This window comes from Zophobas morio, unplaced genomic scaffold (assembly GCF_036711695.1).
Source record: "Zophobas morio isolate AGI-343-1 ecotype UQ-CSIRO unplaced genomic scaffold, CSIRO_AGI_Zmor_V1 ptg000304l, whole genome shotgun sequence".
Lineage (NCBI taxonomy): Eukaryota > Metazoa > Arthropoda > Insecta > Coleoptera > Tenebrionidae > Zophobas > Zophobas morio.
In genome coordinates this window covers 160740-185231 of record NW_026972408.1, presented here as the reverse complement: position 1 = coordinate 185231, position 24492 = coordinate 160740, and the positions used below count along the sequence as shown (strand labels likewise).

Genomic DNA, 24492 nt, shown 5'->3' with positions numbered 1-24492 from the left:
TTTTTGCTTCTATCTTTATTGTTATTTGCGTATCACAAGCACGAATTATAAACAAGCAAATGATAAGTAAAAAAACCGAATATTCTGGTTATACTTTAAAGAATGCTGCTATAAAATGCGATATCTTATTTTTATTACTTTTGAAAAAGTTTTATTATTTTATAAGCTTGAAGTTAATTAGCGAATTAACCAACTTAATAAAGAGGACTCCATCTTGTAGTTACAGGTTATGTAAGACTTAACACGCAATTCTTTGCGTTTTCCTTGATGCGAAATCATCCATGATATTAATAGCTGAGATTGATAGCGTTGACCCCTTTTACCTTTCTTTTTTTAGTGGGAAGTACGTAAATGAGCAACCCATTGAAGTAAAAAAAAACTGCTAAACTAATGAAGAATAAATTTATTTTATATAAAGTAACTAAGATTTAAATTTTAGCTTAAACTTCCCCTTCTAAATCCCACTTATTATTTTTTTTTTAGTTTCAGGAAAAGAACAACTTTATTTCTATTATAAAATATACTTCACTTTTTGGTAATATTTAAGTATTCAAAAAATTTTAAAAGATATTTAAATCAAGAGGGTCCTCCTCATAGATGGTCGGAAAGAACAAAAATGTTAAAGCCTCCGTATTTCGCTTTTTGCGAATTCGAGGTAAAAACAAAAAGCAGAAAAAATAACTGAAAAAAAAAATTTTAACAAGAACACTAGCTTTAACTTTACTAACGACTGTACGCCTGTATATATGCCAAACTATATGTTAGAAAAAAACAATTTTTTTTTCAATCGTTGAAAAATTGTTACTCAGAAATTGTTTTATTTATATGTATTTGTATTAATATAATTCGGTAAATTAAAAATTGTAAAAATATCATCGATATCAAAATGGTTAAAAATCTTGTTTAAAGTAAAAATTATTCTCATTTTCAGTTTTTATAACACCCACTATATTTTTGCAATAAAACCGCACAGGTATATTCAATATATATTAATACTTTAAAGCTTCTAATATTATATATTAATCGTTAATTTTTAGAGTTTAAAGCGCTTATACAGTAGCCTTTTAAAGAAAATGTATATTTTATACTTCTGTGTGAACGACTTTTGAAGAAAGCATGCCTATCTACCGCAAAAAATATAAAAATCTCAAAATATTTGCAAATAATTTAATAAAATACTTGGTAGAAGGTAACTAATTCACTTCATTCAAGTTTAACAACGCAAAGTTTAAACTTTTTGGAAGTTGTGCAATAAAACATGCAAAATTTAATTGAATTAAGATATTGGTCACTATTCCTTACTATTTAAAACTGATACTTCATATATACCACTCTTTCTCCTAAAGAGCTATTTTTTAGTCCTTCATATATTATTTATATAAGTAACTAACTTTTTAAAACATATGCAAGTATTATAATATAAAAATTTATAGAGAATGCAAGGTATCTTTTAAGAATGGTGAGCGCTTCCCCTTTCCCCGTTTAATTAAAAGCTATGTGAGCCTGAGACAGTAAAGAACCGCTAAAATTGTTCTTAAATACTCAAATTTATTTTTCTCAATTTTTAAAATAACTGGTAATATTTACAATTAGTAAATAAAACTCAGTAGTCCTATTATAAAAGCACAGCAGCTTTTGGTAGATGCAAAGTTCACAAAGTTGTTATAGTAATAACTAACATTGAAAGAATAACTCCATAACCCAAAAAAACAAATAAAGAATAAAATAAACCTAGCAAAAAAGAAATATCTAACTAATACTACATGACAAAATAAAATTTTAACTTCGCATTCAAGCGAGGGCTGTTTTCGAACGTTCATAAATGGTAGACAAATATCAGTTTCTTTTTTTTAATTGTTGTAAATTCTAGCTTTCCCTGCGCATAGTCAAAGTTAAACTGTAGCCTTGTAACTAGTATGTATAAAAAGAGAGGGGGAAATAGGTTTACTGAAATTCTTTGCACCTAATGACAGCCTAAGGCGAGTAAAGTTATTTTCCGCAAATTCAAAGTAACTAAAGGTGACACCGCGCAACCATTGTCTTACTGCGCGCATGAAGCTTAAAGAAATCTTGAAAGTAGCTAATCGGCATTAATAAATGTTTCTTGAAAGTGAGGTTCTAGTAAACAACGTATAAAATTTTAACAATTCGTAGATAAGAAAGATTAAACCAAAAAAAAAAATTGGTTTAAGGCTTCCTTCTACAAGATCTTAATGAGTTATTTTCCCTTTGCAAACCATGAAGAACCTGCTATTAACCTAAAAATAAAGTTCTTGAACTTTTGTAGTTCTATATTTTTAGCTAATTCATTAAACTAAGAAGGCGAAGTTTACGTTATGATTAAGCATATAATCTTTTAATAGTTGGGCTTCCTAAGTAAAATTAGGCTGTTAATAGTTGTCCAATTTTTTAATTATAATAATAATAGACGACAGACTTGAATAAGATTATAAATGTTAGTATAAGCTTTAAAAGATGACTAGCAGAGCATATTTTCTTAAACATCCTTTCTAATGCCTTTTATACTAAATCTCAAGTTTTCCCATATATAATTTGCAATTTTGATAAAAGTATATCTCAAGTTTAGTCTTCAGTAAATTAATACACTTTTTTGAACAATCAGTCGAGTATGGTTCAAGGATTCCTCTGGAAAAATTAGCGAAAACTTTTACTAATTAAATCTCTATACCGCATTCGAATATTTTATTAACAAAAGGAATAGTTTGAATATCTTCAAGTTTAGCGATAATTTTTTGAATTCAACAACTGTATATATGCATAAACGACTAAAATCAAACAAAAAAAAATTAAGCAATAACTACTTATATAGTCCAGCTAGCTGATGTGCTAAGGATTTTTATAAGTTATAACTTCATTGATAAATAAGTTCGAACTGAACAGTTTCTTTTTAACAAAAGTCATTAATGAGGTAAAGCTCGCAATTAGCATGTTTTAAGACGTGTAAGTAGTTATTAATTTCGTAGAGAATCCATGCTTAATGACGCTCAGAGGTAAAATTTCATTAGATTCGGTTAATGCTTTCTGTATGGAATAACTTTATATCTCCAAACAAATACAGTGAAGTCAATAATAATTAAAAAAATAAAAGTGGTAACTAAAAGAAGCAAATTGTTTTAGATTAATGAGAATTTTAAACATTTAACTAAAATAAGGAGCTAAAATCCAAATAACACTGAAGAAACACGAATCGTATCAGTTAATCTAGTTCTCTCTCCGTCCCGTTAATTGGATTTTTGAATTTATTTCTTCAATATTTCTTTTATTAAACTTTTTCTATGATTTATATTGGTTCCTATTTTACTTTAATTATTTTAAATTCTATTATACTACTATCTGGAGTTGAGAGGGAGCACAACCATAATTAAAAAATTAAGGGATGCTAGCGTCGCACTTTTTCTTTTTTACTGTAATTGTTGTTGTCAGTGTTTGAGGTGGTGAGTGTAATGCTACTCCGGCGGGTTGAGCGCGGTCCAGTAAATTATTACCGCTTTTCTTAATTATTAACTAATTCTGTAGATTATTTCTTTGTAAATTAATATAATATATTACTTTCAACTGTTTATTATAATATAGTTCTTGAAGTTTTCCAATATGTAAGAACTCAATATTATAAACTTTTACTATATTTTTTAGTTATTACAATGCTTTTGTTGTAAACCAATATTTTTTATATTAAATTAAATCAAAATCCACTTTCCTTGCAACGCGTAAGCAAATAAATTATTACGTCCACCTTCAATATTCTTTGGGTTAGTAATCAGTTACAAATCTTTAAATCTTGTTTGTTCAGTAAAAATAAATTTTATTTTAATGCATAAAATACTCACAAACAAGTTATTATTTAAAAATTTAAATAAACCAATTTAATTCCTTCAGTAAACGCAGTATTCTCTTTAACGCGAATCTTAATCTAACAACTAAGGGGAAAATTATGTGAGATCTAAACACTCAAAACGTCTTGTATTGAAGAAAAACTTGTAATAAAAATAGTAATCACTATTTTCGTTCAATAAATTAAAATAACATAATTGATTTCAAAAACATTTCAATAAATTTTTTTGTTAAAGTAAAGTAGTATATTTGTTAACGCGGACTTGATTTATAACCTTAGCAAAAAAACATAATAACTTTCGCAGAAATTAAACCGAAACAAAAATTTTAAATTATATTTCCAATAGTTTTCATGCTTTTTTATAGAAGTGTGCAAACAATAATATATTTTCATGCAAAAAATTTTATAATATATACTAATAATAAAGTTATTATAATAATATAAAAAGATATATAAGTAATATATATTAAAAATTGAAAAGAATTTAACAAGTTTTATTATTATTATAAATAAAATATAATAGTGATATATATACATGCAATATACAAGTAATATATATCCTATAATAAATTAATTTTTCCGAAGGATTTAAAAATTATTAGTAAATGAGTAGCTAATAATTTAGAAACCTGAGGTAAAACTGCCGTATACTTATTCCGTAAAAAGTTATTGAAATATTAAAAATGTAAATATTTGAATGACTTTTGTTGCCTTGAACCAATAGACTCAATAACCTTGAAATTAGAAGCTTGGGCTATGTATACAGGTATTGCCTTTCGAAGCAGTTTTAAACCTAATATGCCTAGGAAGGTCTTGGAAATCCTTATCCAAAACCATGGTCAGAGCGTGCCAAGTTATACTTAAAATTATAGTCATAGAGCGAGTACTTGCGAATGAAAGCAATGGCTAAAATGTATGTACAATGAGTGATGACAAATAACACTATACTTATTCCAAAGCCACCAAAAAGTCACATGAAGTTTGGTTAATTAACTAAACCTTGCGATTGGAGTGGTGCTTAAATCATATGCATTCGAACGTGCATGAAATTCAGAGCTGTTTGCTATGATATAGAATAGCGTTATTTACTAGTATACGTATAATATAAGCGCGCAATCCCAAGAAAAATATGAAAATATTAATAAAGGAAACAATAGCTATAAATTTTTACTAAAGAAATTTCAATGTATCTTATAAATGACACGTGGCTGGAGGATTGCACAATAATTTTGAGCGTACTTTTTCCTGTGCGAGTTCTTCGTACTTAAAAGTCTGTTTATTTTTCTTTTTTTGAGCTCTTCTGGCCTAAAAAAAATTATAATAATGAAGATTTATTTCAACCCCATCTTTTTTTAATTATAAATTTTTAGTTCACTATAAATACTAAAAAGAAGGGTAAAGTCAAAGAATACTTTTCTTTCTTGGCGAATACGCGTTTTTCTTTCTTTTTTCTCTTCCAAAGTTTCGTGTTTGTCTCTTACAAGGCCTTTATCTAATATAATAACAATTATATAAAAAATAACAAGATATAGTATAATAATAAGTAAAACAAGCAAGCAACAATAGTAAATATATAGAAGAATAGTAATTAATAATACAAAAAGTAACATTATTATTGAAAAAATGGTAACAATAATAAAATAAGAAAGTAAAACCAAAAATATTATAATTAATAAAAGTAAAAAACAAGAACATTAACCAATATGATAAGTAAATTAAACGATAAAGATATTATTATGGTTAAATGTAACAACAAAATGGCAATAATAATAATGATAAATATAATAATAAACCTTGCTGAACTTCTTCAAGCTGATCGGATATCACTGAGTTACTTATCTTCTTGTAACGCCTTTTTTCTATTATAAATAAAATATTTATAAACTGCTTTAATTACTTAGTAATATAAAATATTAACTTTTAAAGCCCATAAGTACGTCATACAAATATTGAAAAAAAAAGAGTATAAAATAATTTTTAAGTAAAAGTTAATTAAAATTATCCCATAAACTTTATAATGCAAAAAAAAAATGAAAGAAAAAACTAATAAACATTAAAGAAATATTATTCAAACATTTTTTATTATCCAATATATTATCCGAAAAAATTGGGTAAATAGTAGTAATATAATCAGCCAATCAAGTATATATAAACCACAAAGTAACAATAAAAACAGCCAATTGTATAGCATATAAGGCCATAATATATCACAATTTAAAAAAATTAAAGAAACAAGTAACGTTAGACCCACAAAATAATAAAAAAAGACTAAAAGTAAAGTTTGAAAGTTAAATTAGTCAAGAAATGAAATTTTAATAAGAAATATCAAAGTTTACATAAAAAGGACAACATTCACTCCATTAAATAGACAAATTATACTTTTACAATACTTTTTATAATAGTTTGTAAATATTAACTTCTTATATTTTAATGTTAGGCAAATGAAGAAGCAAAATATTTAATGATTAATACTACAGTACAACATAAAAATAAAAAAGTTAAATAATATCTTAACTTTCATATAAGTTTATTAAAAAATAAAACATATTTAATTCGCTAAAGATGTTAGCTAATAATATTGATAATTACAAGCAAAAAGTTACTTTTAAGTAAGAAATCAAACCAATTATGTAAAATTTGCTTCCAAATAGCTACGATTTACTCATAAAATACCAGAAGGAGCGTTTCAAAGACCCAAATTAATTATAAAAGTGCTATTGATTGCGTAACGTTACAAATTATCTGAAAAATCCCCTTATGGGTCAAAATTAATACAAATTTTTATTATAGTAATTAAAGGTTACAATTAACAGTATATTGGTCCAAATAAACACGGGAAATAAAGTCAAACTAAAATTTAATAAAAGGGACCAATAGGCAAAAGCAGTGAATTTTTCCTTTTATTGACTTCCAACACGGAAGGCTGATTGGCGTAAACGGGCCGCTGGTCTACGAAAAGTAGAACTTTATTATATATTTAAGTTTTTAATATATACAAATTAAAACTAATAAAAGTTATGCTTCGCTTATTTCAAGTTAATATTAAAAAAATAATAAAAAGTATTAAAAAAAAGTTTATTTTCTTGTAAATATATTATTTTCATATATTCCAATAAATAAAAAAGTTATGCTTTACGTGTCATGTTTTTATAAAAAAATAAAAATAAAAAAGTATCAAATGAGTTTATTTTTTATAACAATATTTTACTAATTATACACCAAAAGTTTTCCTAGTATTCATTATGATGTATATTTAATACAACTAATAAAAATTATGCTTCTGCTTTTTATAATATAAAGAATATGAAAAGCATCATCTAATTTCTTGTAAAAAGAGTTTATTTCTTAAAAAAATTATTTATTCTCTATCTTTTATATAAAAATAACAAAGTTATAGTGATCTTTTATAAAGGCTAATAAGTACTATACTTTCTTTAAAAAACTTTTTATATAAACAATACATAATAATATAATCTGATAATGTATTTTAGCTTAATATATAAATAATAAATATTTATATATTTTCAATAAACACTTCATAGAATATTTTGTAAATAGTATTTTATATGGTGCCAAATAAAGATGTTTCTCTTATGCTATAGTATAACTATATTTACTTGAGAAAATATGTATATCGTCATATTAAATACATTATTAATTACTATATAAAAGAAGTTTTATAAAACTTTTTTGTATGAATAAAACTAACTTTTAATAAAAATATATAAACTTGAAAAACTTCGAAGATTATATTTTTTACTAAATAAAGAAATTTCATTATATTTAATAAACATTAAAAATTTCAATTCTTTTAATATTCACTGTATTTTTTCTTACTTTTTCTTTTATATAAAATATACTTTTTCTCATTTTTATCTGATTTTTCCTTATAAAAACTTTTGAAAATATTGATATTTATTTTATCTTATAAGCTTAAGCTAAAAAAAAGTAACTTAATATTATTTACTATTTTTTTTTAAAAGGTAAAAATAAAACTTTTGCGGATCACCAAAAAAAACTTTAATATATTTATTATTAATATAACACAATAAAAATATAATATAAATAATTCTACTCAGAAAAGACTCGATATTTGATGGATCTTCATAAACTTTTGAGCCAGTATAGTCAAGCCTAATAAAAAATAAAGTATGTTCGTAATAATAAAAATAGTGAAACTTTTCGAGCAAAATAACGAATTATAATTAATAGTTAAAAAAGTTGACTAAATAGTAATAATAGAAACGAGTATAAATAAAAAATACAAAAATACATGTTTTCAATTAAAAATTAGAAAATTTATTAAACATCAAAAACTTTTAACAATAATAAATATACTCTAAAATTCACAGATTAATAATAATGAGCAAAAAAGGGTATAAAAAGGGTATATTTAATAGTAAATAATGAATATATAAATATAGGATATGCATTTAGAATATGTATTTAATATATATTTATAGTAATAAATGAATGAAATGTTAACAGTAACTATTGTGTGAAGAATAAAAATAATAAATATACTGAAAGTTGGTGGCATAATAATAAGTAAAAAATTAAAATATTAATAACATAAAATAGAGGGTAAAGAATATAAATAAAATAAAATATAGTCAAAACAAATCGAATAAGAAGTTAACAATATAATATTGTAATTAAAATTTTAAATAATAATACAAAGTAAATAAAAATATGGGAAAGAAAAATATTAAAAACAATATTTTATGAATATTATTATAAAACTTTCATTATATATAAAAAAAGTAAAAATTTAATATAAAGATAAATAATGTTTTAAAAATAGACAAAGCAAAGTAATAAGAAGTAAAAAGGAAACTTACTGGTTTCTTTTATTAATAAAAAAAAGTAGTGCATAACTGTAAAATATCGTAATAATAAATTCATTATAACTTTCGCTATAAAAAAAATTGTTCTTAATAAGAAATAAAATTATATACTGCCTTCTTAAAGCGCTCATAAAAAGCGCAGAAACCCGAAAGAATGTGGTGCGATGGGCACTGATAATTAACCAATCAAAAAGTATATTATTATTGTAAGAATAATATTATAATACTTTTTCATCATCTTTTTGCACTAATAAAAATAAAAAACCAATAAGAAAAAGTCAAGCTTTCACTATATTTATGTAACCTTTAAAAAAAATAAAAGGAAGAACACAAATTTATAAAGCTAGGCAATAACCTTAAAACTTTTAAACTATAAGCCTTATTGGTAAACAGAAAACTAGGTGGGCTCTCATTGGTTGCCAATAGCATTATTTTCTTATTAATGGCGACTGTTCAACATCTATTATTTAAATCGCAACCAAATAATACTCCCTTCCGTATAAACAGTATAAAAACGCAAGCTATTTAATAGTGCCCCCAATAAAAAAAGAGTTTTTACTTTAGCACTTTTTTTAGTGCAGCTCAAGAACCTTTTTTGGATAATAATAATATAAAATAATAATTTGCGCGAATAAGAACAACAATAGCGAATAGCGCGGAAATAAAACTTTTTATATATAAAAAAGGTCCAAACAATAATGTACAATAAAATAGTTATATTATCCACACTTACATTATTATCTATAAAAACTGAATATGAAAAGTTATGTGAAGTAAAAAAACATATATCAAAAGTGCCTGAATAATTGCTATTATTAAATTATAATAAATATTATACTACTATAATAAATACAATAATAAGCAAATATACATAATTATAGACAATAAAAATAATTTTATTATAATAAATTGATAATATACGTTTTATATAATTATTAAATTTAGTAGAAAATTTTATATTAAGTGATAGCTAATATATTCTAATAATAAACAAATGAACCAATCATAATAAAAAAAGTAAAACTATAAAAAGGGCAATTAAAAAGGCATAAAAATAAAGAAATATACTTCTTCGTTTTGCAGTAAAGGAGAAAATATAAAAGTATATAAAACTATAAATATAACAAAAGTTAAAAATTAAAATTACATGACAAAAATGAAAAGTTAGTAATATATTAAAAATATGTATATATAAAAATAAAAAGTAATATATAATAAAGACAAAAAAATCAATTATACATTAAATAAAGTAGTTTTTTGCTATAAAGTGAGTATTAATAAAAAATTTTGTAGAGGTAAATATATAAAGCTAAAATAAATGAGTAAAAAAAAGTTATAATATTTAAAAAAATTTATATTATTTAAATAAATAGACTTTTGATAGTTGAAACAAAAGAAGTAAATATTACTAAAACCGCATAAAAAACAGCCAATGAGTATTTGGGCATTAACACAACAGTCCAATGAAATTCAAGTATTATTAGTAAAATTCTTTTTATTTTTAAAATGCAATATATTTAAATTAAATAATTTATAACTATTAAAATTTTAATAATATTTTCGGTAATATAATAAGTTTTCCATTACGAAATTTTCTTTAAGAAGTTTGATATTATCTACTTAACAAGCGCTAAAAACTACTTTAAAAGCACTTTTCTTAATTCTCTTTTTTGCTTAATTATTAAACGTATAAAAACACAATAATAATAATAATAATAATAATAACCATTGGTGCGCGCGAAGATCTTCTTCATAACGATATGCTTTTTCGTCGTCACTGTTTAGTTCTTCGTTGCACCATTTCTAAAAAATTAAAAAAATTATTAATAAAAACATAAATTAACACAATATACACAACACATTATTTTTCTTGAACAAATTGAGTGCCAAATTTTTTTACCGCGATTTTTAAAAAAATACTAAAGAGTTAAAAATTATCTAAAAGCGTTTCAGTTATATTTAATTAAAAAAAAACTTTTATATATTTAATTAAGCGCCAAACTTTTTAGCCGCACTTTTTAATGATATGAAAAACTAAAAGTTATATAAGCAATCAGTCACAAAAAATTGAACAACATTCCGTAATTTTTATACATATATTCATAATTAACATTTAAATATAATGTAAAAGCGTAATCATAAAAAAATTTACATATTTAAATAAATTAATTGTTTTTTTTTCTTATAAAAATATTATAAGCAAATCTAATTTAGCACTTCCTTTAATTTTATAATTAAATATGCCATTATTTAAAATTTTATAATCATTTTTCTAATAATTCCACCTAAAATATATAAAAGTTCTACAAAAAATATAATTACACATTCATATAAAAAGACGCCAATATTTTTGACGCTAATTTAAAAAAAAAATTTGAAAAAAAAATATTCGGTAGTTTAAATAAAATTACTCAAAAGTTTATATAATCATAATAAAATTGATGAAAACAAAAATTTATATAACGTGACTAATTTATAATACCAAAAATGGGTGCCAATCATTTTGACGCTAAAACTTAAAAAAAAAGGCGTTTTTTATACAAAATTAACTTTTAACAGACTTTTTTTTAATTCAATATTACAAGTTCTATATTTTGTTTAAAGATATATAATATACTTTGAAATTGCGTATTATTTCAGAAAAAAGTTAGTGTTATTAAATTTTTATTATGGCTTACTTTATAATTTTTATTTTAAACTTTTTAATAAATTTTATTAAACTTTACAATTTTAATAATAAATTATAATAATTTCTAAACTAATCTTGCACTTCTTAATCTTTTTATTATTACTATGAATTTCACTATACAAACTCGTAAAGTATATACACTCATATATTTTATTTCCGCGATTTTTATAAAAATATTCCAAAAAGTTACCTCTAACCAAAAATTGTATATTATTATAAACTTTTTCATTTTTAAGAAAATTAAAAAATATTTTACTTTTCAAGTAATAAAAAACTTTAAAAAATCTATTATGAAAAGTTATATATACATATGGTATATATATATATAGCCGTATACTATAAGGCGCTTAAGTATTGGGTTGTCCTTGATTTCCGACTGGGGATCTACATTTATCCTTTTTTTTTTTTTGTTCAGCGCTTTAAAGTTTTTTATTAACTCATTTACATCTGCAGTCCCTTAAAAAAAAATAATAAAAAAAATTTAATCGAGAAAAGTAATAATTATAATCAAAAACCAAAAATTTTAATAAAATAATTACAGAAGTTACAATAAAAATATTAATTAATCAACATAATCATTTACAAATCTAGAAGTTATATTAGAATTAAATCTTAAAAAACTAATAAATTTTTAGTAAAAATTATTATATACAAAAGTAAAAAAGAAATTACAAACAAAATTTTTATAATTGAAACTAAAAATTAATATTTATCGTAAAAATGAAAATTATTAATGAGGTAATTAACTTTAAAATAAAATAATATAATTTTTAAAAAATAAATTTGATAATAAAAATAATAATAACACGTGATAAATGAATTTCTTTACATAAAAAAATTCGCTAAAGCACAATAAGTATAAAAAAAAAGGCCCAGGACGGTCTCGACTCGATCTCAAAATTTTAAGAGAGTATTAACCAATAACAACGGTTGCAATTAATATAATACTACAAGAACTAAAATTATAATGATAATAATAAATTTCTTATAATAAATTGAAATAAAAAATAATTACGGAAATAATAAATTTTGTATAAATGAAAATCCCAATACAAAAGGCCTCGGTTGCTCTCGGTTGGGTCTCAAAAGTTAATGATATTTTTAACCAGTAACTACTGTTGTTGGTAATAAAAAAAAAACAAACATTCTTTTTATGGAAAAAACTGAGCAGTGCAGTCTTTTCTACTTCAAACCAAACAGATTTAAAAAAACTCGCAACTCAAAAAAAATAAAGAAAAAAGTATTAAATAAAAAATTAAAAAAAATACTTGTAGTAATAAAATTCGTAACAGTACTATATATAAACAGAGAATATATATCTTCGACAAACTAAAAAAAATTTAAGTCCATTCTTATATAAAAAGTTATATTTCGACTTATATATATAAAAAAATAACAAATCTGAATCTATTTTTATATATAAAGTTATATTTCAACGTAAATACATATACCAAACTTAAATCTATTTTTATAGAAGTTATATATAAAGAAAAATAAAATCTGTTTTTATAAGAAAATTATTAAAAAAAGAAAAATAAATAAAATTAAGGTATTTAAAAAAAAGTGTATAATTTTCATCTAAAATATATATAAAAAAGAATTTAAAAATTTAAATCTATTTTTTAGAAAAAAGTATAAATAAAATATATTAAGAAAAATACATATAAATATACAAGATAATAAAATAATAGACTAATCTATATATATATATATTAATAATATAAATAACAAAAAAAAACAGTAATGAAATAGAAAATAATATATAATAACTAATAAATATTTGAATAATAAAAATATTAATAATTATTAGAAATAAATAACAAAACACTAGCAATAGATAACGTAATAAAAGTAACAATAAGTAAATATGTTATGTATTCAGCTATATATATAATATATTAGATCTATAATTCATTTAAGAAAATATTATCAACTAATAATAAAATTAAAATCTAACTACAATTTCAATTTAATAGTAATAACTCACCATCCAAATCTTGATCTTCGCAATAATAATCGTCGTACTGCTTAGAAAACTCTTCGAATTGCTCATCTACGAAAGTAAGGCCGCTGTTTCTTGGCAGGACTGAAGAGCTCAAGGAATACTCCGTAAATCTGGAAACAGTTTCTACTTCGGAAGAGCTTTTCTCCTCAAAAGTGGAATCTCTGATTAAATATATACAATTTTAAATTCAATAAAAAGAAGTAAATTATTAAAGCGGGAAGGACTGTAAACCTCTTTAAAAAATTCAAATTCTATGTAAAAATAACAAAATATCATTAAAAAACTTACTAAATTTTAAAAAGCTTAAGAAAAAATTGAAAATATCAATAATTAAAAGTTTAAATGCTTAACAAAACGTTTTATTAATCCCTTAATATAATCAATACTACTTACTGCATAAGATTACTATAAAGTTCTTTTTTATATATATCAAAAAAATTAATTTAATTTATAAATAATAATTGTTTTATACAAGAAAAAGCAATCTAAAATTAAAAAAATCTAAATTTAAAAAAACCAGCTTAACTTTTTGTAACATAACAAAAATAAGTAAAGTTAGATAACAACTACTTCACAAAAACTAAATTATGTATAAAAATAGTCCAAAATCTCATAAAAAAATCAATGTTAATTAGAAAATTTAGAATATCTTTCAGTAAACATATCGAAATCTCTATAAAGTGGCACATACAATTTAGAAAACTTAAAGACAACTACAACTGAAATAAATCTTCAGAAAAATTTAAAAAAAATTAACACAAGAATTAAGAAAAAGTTAATAATAATAATAAATAAGAATAAATTTAATTTACAATCAATTAAATGAAAAATATTTAAACTTCCATATAATTTAATAGATAAGACATCAACAAAAACACAATTTTCCCTTGAGTATCTATATTATAAAAACAACTCTACTCTAAAAAAATGTACAAAAGGAAAGAATTATATATATAGAATATTTAATAAATGTAGCAACAATTATAATTATTTATGTAAAATTAATCTAATAAATAAAAAAATATATGAAATAATGCAAAAATTATTTTTACTAAAGTAATATTTAATTATAAAAAAATTAAAATTTACAAGTCAGAGTCCACACAAGTGGAACCACCGATATCAACTACGTGATCACCATTAACCACAAAACCATCTTTAAACTTATAGTTGTAGTCAATATCCTCAAGCTTCATCTCTTCTATAAATTTCATCAAATAAAGTTATGATACAAATTATGTAAATAAATTTTATACTTGCTTTGATAATAAAGTCATCTTCTATTTCCCATTCTTTGTTATGTACAACGTCATCTTCTAATTGAGCAAGAACGTCAAGATCATAATCAGCTTGTAATGTAGAAGAAGAAACGGTGCTAATAACAGAGTCCTCTTTAAAAACTCTTTCAGGTAAAATTTGATTAGGACGATCCACAACAAACGCCTAACAATTAAAATTTTCAGAGGCATGAATTATAATTCAACAAAGAAATTCTTAAATAAAAAATATATAATCTAAATATTATAAAATGAATAACAGGTTGAGTTGTATTTTCTATTCTAAAAACACTGATGTTTTCGTTGACGGAAGCTAAGTGCTGAAGGTAATCATAATCATCGTCAAAATATATGCCATACTTGAGCTGTTCTATCTTTCGTTCATAATCACTTTGAAATAAATTAAATTTAGAATTTCAAACAACTAAAAAAAAATAAACCTTTTATCTTTTGGCACAAAATTGTCCTCGTTAGCTATTTTGTTTGTAGATGAAGAAAAAAACTGATCGGCTTGAACAGCGTTAAGCACAGACGGTTTTGTAGAAGAAGAAAGTGAATATTTAGTTGCGCTTTTTTTATCTATGAAAGATTTCTTTTTTTCTCCCTTATTAAAAATAAAAAAATATAACTGACATTAAAGTTTTTATGTATAATAAAAAGGTCTACCATGCTAAGCCAATATGTTCAAGTTTGAAACTTTGTCATACCGCGTGGCCTACACTTTCAAATATATAATAACCCTTATAAACATTTTTCTTTTACTTATTGGAGCAAAGATGGTTTACTATACTTTCACTTATAAAAAAAATATTATTTCTTGATTCTCCAGTTTTATAATTTTCTATATTAAATCTTTTTAGGACATAAAATAGAAGTAGTAAAATATAAGGTTAACAATAAACCTGTAGCTCTGTTTACCAGGGCGCAGGAGAGGTAAAAGTGATACTACAACATAGTTTTATTGCGCACATCATTAACATGATAATAACCATTGATAAGGTTTACAGAAACATTTACAAATTTTTTCTATTCATCGGGTGATACACAATATTGCATATTGTAAACTATTCTTGGGATTTTTTTCTGTTAGCTTACTGGAAAAGGGTTATAAAAATGTTTGTTAAGTGAGGTAAGGTGCCCTTGTGACGGTTTAAGCGAGAGTCAGTTTTATTACCACAGCGAAAAATAAACGCTCCACTTTTAAAGGAATAGTAAACCTTTTATTAAGATATCAAGTACTAACAATGAGTGTTTTCAAAAAATTTTTTTTATTTAGTAGCGTATTTCAACTTTTAAACTGGTGACCTCTTAATACTTAAAAGAGTATTAGTAAGCATTTAAAGGGCTTCAAGTTTAATTTTGCCTTATTTCAGCCTTTAAGCAGAACGTATAAAAGAGATATCCCCTTTTTCGCCCCACCTACTACATTAAGCGTAGAATTGTGTGTGTTTTTTTAATATTATAAAACCACAAAACTAACTAACACTTTAAACATGCTTATTAGCTTGTTCTATTAAAGTAGAATGAAATAAAAAAGAAAGAGAAGTAGGTCACTCTTATAAAGCGTTAGCGTCAAGAAAAAATATTTATATGGTAAAGGTCACCACTTAAGGGCTAGTGGGGGTGCAGTTGATAAGAATCAGAATTATTAATTCAAAGTAGGCAAAGCAATGGTGCGAGACGCTCGATCAATTGTGTTGTTACCCAAAAATAAAGATTGTGGCATTGACTGCGGATGTTAGTTATTCTCATATCAGCTAAAGTGCCTCATATAAGCATGAAACTAGGGTAAAATTAATATTCACACACACCGGTGAAGTACGAGAATCTAGCACTTGCCGAAGGACTAAAGAAACAAAAGGTTGTGGAAGTATAAGGTAACTTGTTATTTCAGAGAGTATATATATATACACTTGTATATAAGGCTATTGGAAAAAATGCATAGGAAGTTCCGTGTTAGTGTGGGGTTGTTTCTCTTTTGCCAGCGTCGGAGATTTGGTTAATATTGTCAGGGGTCCTGCGCAAAGAAGACTATCTCCAGAAACCAAAAATTAATGCGCTGCCTGCTGCCCTCAAGCGCTATTAATCGGTAGTAATTTACCTACATGCAGGACAATGACCCTAAACCCACCGCACGGTGTGCAAAAGTTTCCTGGCGTTAAAGATGAGGAAGACGCCCTCCAAATCATAGCGTGCACCCCCTTTCCCCACTCACTCTCCCCCCAAGTCAGGATTGAATTGATCGAAAAAATATGGCTTAACTCAAAGAGAGAGTCAGGAAAGAATATGTGACATCAAAGGAAAACCTTTTTAGGGCTCATTAAAGAGAGTGGAACAACAACCAGCAGGAAACATTGAAAAAATTGGTGGCAAGGATGCCGAGAATAGTGCGTGTGGTAACTGCCTCCAAAGGTAAATTTTTGATGAGACTAAATTTAATTTTTTTGCATTTTTACATTGTCCTGTAAAAATGATTTGCTGTTATGTTTGTCCATTAATTAGTATTTACCACAAATGATAATATCATATCCGGTTTAATTTTATTGCGCCAATTATTATAGCATTTATCAACATATACTTATTTTCCATTCTTTCGTTAGCAATAGTGTACTATAATGATCTCTTTTAGAAGTTGTATTAATTTTACAGCCATATCAATATTTAGGTTTTCGCGCATGCAAAAAATTAAATTCAGGACTTATTTCAGGACTTATTTCTGCTCTAATATATTTTATTATAGAAGTTGTTGCAGTCCAGTTAACTTTCCTGTTCATTATATATAGGTTGTCCTTATGTATCTTTATAAAGTAGTCATTTCATATTTAAATTTAGCAGAAATTTCAGTTAAATGCTTTGAACTTGCATCCGTTACGATTTATTATATAGCTGTTTCCATTATAGTTAGAGGTTAAAATTTTATTGAAGTGTATTCAATAAAGCAAGTGATCAGGGAGTTTAAGTAACGTGTTTTCCAATCTTTTGGGACAGTTTGATTTTAACTTCCACATCTCGCTACATGACATGCTCTACAGGAATGGTTTCATAAAAAATCTTAAATTTGGTTTGGTTAATACCTTAGTAGTGTAAAATGAAATGTGGTTACTATAAATTTTATTAGTGAAATCAAATATTTCGTTATCTTTAATATTGCTGGTATAATTATATCTTCTTTACTGGTTGTTAGCTATCTCATTACTAAACTTTTTAATAATGACATTAATTTTATCTTGTTAGGCAAGTGAAAGCAAATAACTCGAGTATCGGGGTAAAAATAGTTTTTTACAATATGTTGATTTACCGGTAAGTGTAAGCCTTTAAAAGTGATGTATTAATAAACTATTAGTTATATAATATGGTAGTTTGTATATTATAGGCTATAAGATATCACAATATAGAGTTGTTAAAGATTTGACACAGTAATAATTTATCTGATAAATTTAAAGACTCCTGAGGGTCACCACAGAAATCAAAGAGAAAAAAAAAGTGTGTTCGGGTCATTTCATATATATAACAATTAGCCCTCCTCTATACAATTAAGGAAACTTTATAACCTGTTTTTGGTCTAAGATAGCATGCAGAAACGCTGCAGAATATAATACTATAAGAGAGGTTTTATTGTTTTCGTTACTGTTTCTTAAAGAAGAATGTAGCAGATCAATTGAGCCGTTGTATAATGTTGTATCTTCTTTTAAAGCATACTTTAGCCCAAAATTGAAGAATAACGTTTTTCTCCTCACCACATCTTAAACAATATAGTTTTTTAATTCTTGAGGTTTCTGATTAGCCTCATTAGCTAAAGAAAGGGGTGGCGTCAGTTTTGCAATTTTTTTTGGTCATCATTCAGAGGTTCTTTTCTAACAAAAAAAGACCTTTTAATTACTGTTTTGACATCCATCACCAATTTATCTTCTAATTCGAAGTTAAAATCATTTCTTAGTTGTAAAAAAGTGTTGTAAGGCAATGACAGATGGTGTTTACAGAAGTGTTTTAGATCTAGATAGGGTAGGTAAAAAAATATTTCCCTGAACATTACTCTAGTGAAATCGCTGAAAAATTGTAATTTATAAGTGTATTGCTGTTACTTTTGTTATTTTTTCGAAGTATAATAGAAAGTTGTTCAAGCTTTTGCGCACATATATATATACGGGATAATAGCAATTTTTTAAAGAACGCACACTGCCAGCGAGTAGCACTAGCTGGATTAGTGCCAATGTCCTAATTAGTCGCACTTTCTAAAAAACCTGTATACAGTACAGTTCTACGGTCGCCTCGACGCTCACGCGTGCGCGTTGAGTATTTTGCTCAAAGTATGGTATAATCCCCAGACGTGAAAAGCGAGTATATTTGTTCTTTTAAGTATTAGAATTATTTAGTGTATATATGTATATCGCGCAGCCATAAGGTCTTCTGTACCCGAATGGTCAAGCGGGAAAGTCATGCGTAGATTACTAAAGTAGCCTCCGACTACACAATATCCAAAGGTAACTGTTTATCACGTGACCCTATCCTTATATTTTGTTCATTACTTGCTTTTTTTGTATGTCGGCAGTTGTTTAATCCGTGGTATCTTCTTTATATGAACAATCCCGGGCAACTTCGCGCTCTCGGTCGCTTTGGCGCTGTCTTCGCTTCAGTAGGAGCTTTAGGAATATATGCTTTTAAAAATTCTATCTACACTGGTATACGTTTTGTTTTATAATTCTAACGTCTTTGTGATTTTAATTTTTTTTTCTTTAGTTGATGGAGGCGAGAGAGCGGTAATTTTTAGTCGAATTGGCGGCGTACAGGAAGGAATTATATCTGAAGGTAAATATTCTAGCTTTTGCCCCAAAAAAAATTAATTAAGTAATTTAAGGAACTCACTTCTGCATACCGTGGCTGCAAAGGCCTATTATATATGACACCAGGGCGAAAGTTAGAAGAATATCAACTCCTACTGGATCTAAAGGTTTTAATAATATACAATTTTGTTTTATTAATTAGTTTATTTTTAAATAAATTTTCCAGACCTGCAGATAGTAAACATTACGTTAAGAATTCTCTGTCGACCTGATAAAGAAAAGTTGCACTTAATTACTAAAGAAATTGGCCCTGACTGGGATGAACGCATATTGCCTTCTATATGTAACGAAGTTCTTAAGTTAGTAGTTGCTCAATTTAACGTCTCGCAACTTAATTCTCAGAGAGAGCAGGTTTTCATAAACTATAAAAAACTAATTATTGAATATTATTAATTTAAAGTTCAAGTTTTAAGATTTTTATAAATAATTTAATTAATATTAAATCATGTAGATTTCTCGCTTAATTAGTCAACAGCTCTCTTTACGATGTTCTGAATTTCATATTGTCTTGGACGATATATCTATTACAGAGATAAACTTTTCACCAGTTTATATGGCCGCAGTGGAAGCAAAGCAAATTGGTCCTTTATTGCTTAAAATATAACAATATTTTATTTTTTAGATTTTGTATCTAATGTACTCTAATTTATACCAATTAAGCTCAACAAGAAGCTCAGCGGGCCCAGTTCACAGTAGAAATGGCCAAACAAGAGGCTCAGAGGAAAATAGTTCGCGCACGTGGTGAAGCCAAAGCAGCGGAAGTGATTGGTCCGCTCTTTTATTAATGCCTTTTTTATTATTATCTATATTTATTCGTATAAAAACTATTTTAATATTCATAAATCTTTTTATATTCTAATTTCTTTAATCTTGTTTGCGCTTTGTGCGTTTGATTCTTGTATCGGGTCTAAAACTTTTGTTGACTAACAAAGTTTATAGGTTAGGTTATAAAATACTTTTTATTACTAAATTTAATTGTATTTCCTAATCCTTATTTCCTTTTTTTCGGCTTATGTTCATATTTTCCTTTTTTTATTAATTTTTCTTTTATTTTACCTTTTTACATAAAGGGAAACAAATTGCTGGTAATCCTGCTTATCTTCATAACCGAAAAATTGATGCAGCAGTGACCATGTCCAACATCATGTCTAAAAGTCAAAACAAAGTTGTTTTGGATTCAGATGCTCTTATTCTAAACGTTCAAGAAGTTTTGCTAAAATAAAATATATAAAAGTTATATTTTTTAGTTTTGGAATCAAATTTAATTACCAATTTTTTATTGTATGGAGTTTTTTATTAAAATTTAATTTTATAAAATAAATTTAAATATATAGTTGTATATGTTATTCGATTTATTTATATAAAATTTTTGGACAGCAAAATTAAGTAGGTTTGCAGTGCGTCACACAAAATGCATATGGTATAGCTGTTAGCATGAACCCTTCATGATGCAGTCGCTAATCTCTTATGCACGGGCTACCCTTAAATATATTTTTTAATTATTTATATTATAAAAACCTCCTACACATTAAAAACGTGTATATAACAGCAGGAGGTAAAAGAAAATAATGTAAAGAAAAGAGATACGTAGCAAACTCTTCTTTTTAGGGCCGGTATTTCACTTATATAATATAGTAACACTATTTTCTTAGTCTACTCTATCCTGTTGTGATATTGGGTCTAACTGTTTCCTTTTATGGTATTGAGGCGACGTCACGCAGTTCTATTATTTAATAGAACAAAACTGCAGTTTGATAGGGTGTCTTTTGTCTACTAACTGTCTCTAGTTTTAAAATGAAGTCCAAAACACTTATTTTTTTATGTGAGTAGTAAGCTTTTCTAGGTTTTTGACTTCAAAAGCGCATTTCATGCTTAAATGAAGTTTTTACATTAAGTCGCATATTTTCAGAGGTTATCCATTTTTGGTTAGAGAATAACGCAAAATCCTGTCTAAAGAAAGTTATGTTCTTAAAAAAAGTTAATACTATTACTTATTCCAAGTATCCCGCTTCTTTTAAAAAAGCCAAAATACGTCACAAAGAACAAAAATCCATTTATTTCCACTTTCTTACATTAATAATATAAAGATATTTTTAACTACTAAGAAAATAAGGATACTTTGGGGTTCTGTAAGTAAAAGGATGGTCTCAAGTATTGCACCAACAATACAAAAGTAGTTTTTACGTATCATACCGGTAGAGAAATTTGTCAATGTAGCTCTGCGAAAGCAGTCATTTATTAGTCTTTCAAGGTTGCGTTTTTAACTTCGCCTCCTTAAATTTATAAAAATTTATATACAAAAAAATTTGACTTATATGCTTATTCGTTTTTTACTGTAAACCCTCCACATATGTAAAAGAAACTCATTTGCATACATAAAAGTATATTGCTAAAAAAAAAGTGATTACAGGTCTATGATTAGAGAAGCCAAAACTGGCTTTTAAACATTCTACCGGCAAGTGGAGCTACAACCTTTTTTAAAAAGAGAAAGTTAGAAAAATACTTGGAAAATAGGTTGTTGTTTTTTTTACTATAAAACTTAACTAGCTTTTTAGTTGTGTGGGAACCCGTAGTGACTTGGAGATAGATTTATCTTCCCAAATAAACTTTTTTTAGAACGCGATAACAAATATATGTATCAGAATAAAAAAATGACTGACTTTTAACTTTCTGATTTTACTATATATATTCCTTAATCCTCACCGCTCACTAAGTTTTAAACGTTTGATAAGCTTTCTGTATTGGAGACGGGGTCAAAGTTATAGTTTAATGGCAGTCTCAATTGGCTCCTCAGTTAAAAAAAAGCGGGCTACCTCATGTAATTCAATAAGCTGCTTTAAATTAAGTTGAAAAAGGACTCTAAGGATATCTCAAGCTATAAATACTTAAGTAGCGTTCGCGCAGTAACGTTTTTTTTTTTTGGAAAATCATACACTTTTCCTAGGATTGTCGTAGAGAGCTCAGCAGCAAAAAAAAAAAAAAAAAAAAAAAATTGTCCAGTAGTATTAAAAAAAACAATTTAAAAGTTGTAGAAAGTTACTCTGCGAAAATTTTCTCGTTTCTATTCTTTTTTTCAGAGATGTAAAATTTATTATAGCGTTTGGTTTTTAACTCTAAAGCCTTCGTACTAGACAATACTTAAAAAACAGCCCTTGTGCCCATTATGAGGGTAGAAGGCTATATATATATCAAAGCTACTTCTCTGCTCTGTAAAAATGTGTTAAGATGAATGGGAAAGTACAATTAGAAAGCAAGGAAACCTTAAAAACTTTAGAAGGTGATCTGAAAGTTTATTATCCCGTTACTTTTAAAGGTGGGAAGTAATATTGCTTTTTTTTTTTCTTATTAAGAAAACTGTAGAAGCCATCTTCTTGAATATGTTAACAAAAATAGTGAATGGGGGCCAGCGCAAAAGTCCCACTTTCAACAACGTTTAGAAAAAGTTTCTTAAAAGCAACACATAATTTTTAAAAATACACCTTTCATCTAATATATTTTAATACTTCATTTTAACTTTAAAGCAAGTTTATTAAATTGTTTATTTGAGCAAAGACCTTTTCAATTAAACTAATTAATAAATTTTGCCTTTTTACTGTTTTTTGTGAAAATCTCTTTAATTTTTGTAGTAATTTTTAGTTTTCGAAATTTATCGTTCCTTGCATTTAAAGGTCATAGAAATAGCCTTTGAAGTTTGTAAAGAAAACGTTCAAATAAATGGTGTCGAGTGGGATGAGTACAACGAAAATTCTGAAGGTTTTTTTTTTTTTTAAAAAAAATTCTCTAAAATAAGAAATTACTTAAGTAATTTTTTTTTATCTTTAATCGATTCTAAAAGCTATTGAACCCTGCGACCTTCAGCTTGTCGAAGATCTTCGGAGAACTCAAATTGAAGTCAATACGCTGCTTTTAAACGTTACAAAGTCGAGGTGAATAGTGTAGAAGTAACTATGAATAGTAACTTTTAAGCAATATTCTATTTTTATAAGAATTTATAAATATGAATTTGGGATTTTTACTATATTCCTTGTTTCTTTAATACTTTTAGTTAACTTAGTTTTCTTTTAATTTTGAATAGAGGTAATAAATGTTTAATTAAGTTATGTTAACGTAAACCTTTGAATACTTTATAAAACCGGCTTTCAATTATTTATATGCATTAGCAACTTTGGTTATGAATTTACTTAGAGTTCATTTTTTATTATAATGGTTTAAAAATAAAATATTTGGTGGTTTTTTTGCCTATGATTATTTTTTATATTATTAATATTATAATATTTTTAATAGATGGTAAGGCTTTTCATTACTTTCAATAATAAAAAAATTTATATTTAGACTAGATTTAACTGAGCTTACTATTTAAAAAAATATAATAACTAGAGAGTGTATACTAATTTTTGTTATAAAATTTATTAATTTGCATTTTGATTGAAATTTTTTCTATTTTATAAATTTTTTGATATTTATTCATCTCTAAGTTTAAAAAGTATACTAAACTTTGTTAATAAATGATTGGTATTTTGTTCCTATTTTTTAGGGCGGAGATGCCCGCTAAGTTAGCAGCTCTTGCCGAGCCTAGTTTTGAAAAAAGAATAAAGGATTTTGAAAATCTTCTGGAATCCGAAGATGAGCCAATTAGTTTGGAAAAAGACGAGATGTTCACAAAAGGCAAATCACTTTTAACTTTAGAAAGTTTTAATTTATAGTTCGTTATATTTTATAAATTTTTTAAAAATCTTGAAAATTTTTAATTATTTTTAAAGCTTAAAGTCAAAACTTATAAATTTATTTGTTTATATTAAATTTATAAATAAAGTTAACAAATTAGTCACTTTCCAATCAAATTTTATAGGCTTAAAGGTTTTTTCAATGAATTTGGTAAGGTAGTTTTTAACGATGTTCCTTTAAAAATAGTTCTATAAACATATAGTAATAAAAAGTATGTTTTTATCAAATTTAATTATAAACCAGTTAAATGGCTTT

The 24492-nt window shown here is 25.4% G+C and overlaps 3 protein-coding genes across 3 annotated transcripts; 2 read left to right on the top strand and 1 right to left on the bottom strand.

The window, feature by feature from the left end:
• Nucleotides 1-4854: 4854 nt before the first annotated feature.
• Nucleotides 4855-16166, bottom strand: LOC135119752 (protein LTV1 homolog). Its single transcript, XM_064044133.1, has 14 exons — nucleotides 16152-16166; nucleotides 15112-15275; nucleotides 14932-15061; nucleotides 14651-14837; nucleotides 14484-14595; nucleotides 13377-13555; nucleotides 11727-11845; nucleotides 10427-10503; nucleotides 7929-7987; nucleotides 6725-6802; nucleotides 5647-5712; nucleotides 5266-5345; nucleotides 5093-5158; nucleotides 4855-4916 (listed from the first exon to the last, which is right to left on the bottom strand). The coding sequence occupies exons 1-14, from the start codon at nucleotides 16164-16166 to the stop codon at nucleotides 4872-4874; spliced, it is 1377 nt and encodes a 458-aa protein (XP_063900203.1). The 3' UTR covers nucleotides 4855-4871.
• Nucleotides 16167-16786: 620 nt separating this feature from the next.
• LOC135119750 (prohibitin-2-like) lies at nucleotides 16787-20734 on the top strand. Its single transcript, XM_064044132.1, has 8 exons — nucleotides 16787-16897; nucleotides 19221-19350; nucleotides 19409-19477; nucleotides 19527-19619; nucleotides 19679-19863; nucleotides 19964-20093; nucleotides 20173-20280; nucleotides 20583-20734. The coding sequence occupies exons 1-8, from the start codon at nucleotides 16787-16789 to the stop codon at nucleotides 20732-20734; spliced, it is 978 nt and encodes a 325-aa protein (XP_063900202.1).
• A 2003-nt stretch (nucleotides 20735-22737) lies between these two features.
• Nucleotides 22738-24215, top strand: LOC135119749 (uncharacterized). Its single transcript, XM_064044131.1, has 5 exons — nucleotides 22738-22789; nucleotides 22863-22954; nucleotides 23181-23265; nucleotides 23348-23438; nucleotides 24047-24215. The coding sequence occupies exons 1-5, from the start codon at nucleotides 22738-22740 to the stop codon at nucleotides 24213-24215; spliced, it is 489 nt and encodes a 162-aa protein (XP_063900201.1).
• Nucleotides 24216-24492: the final 277 nt, after the last annotated feature.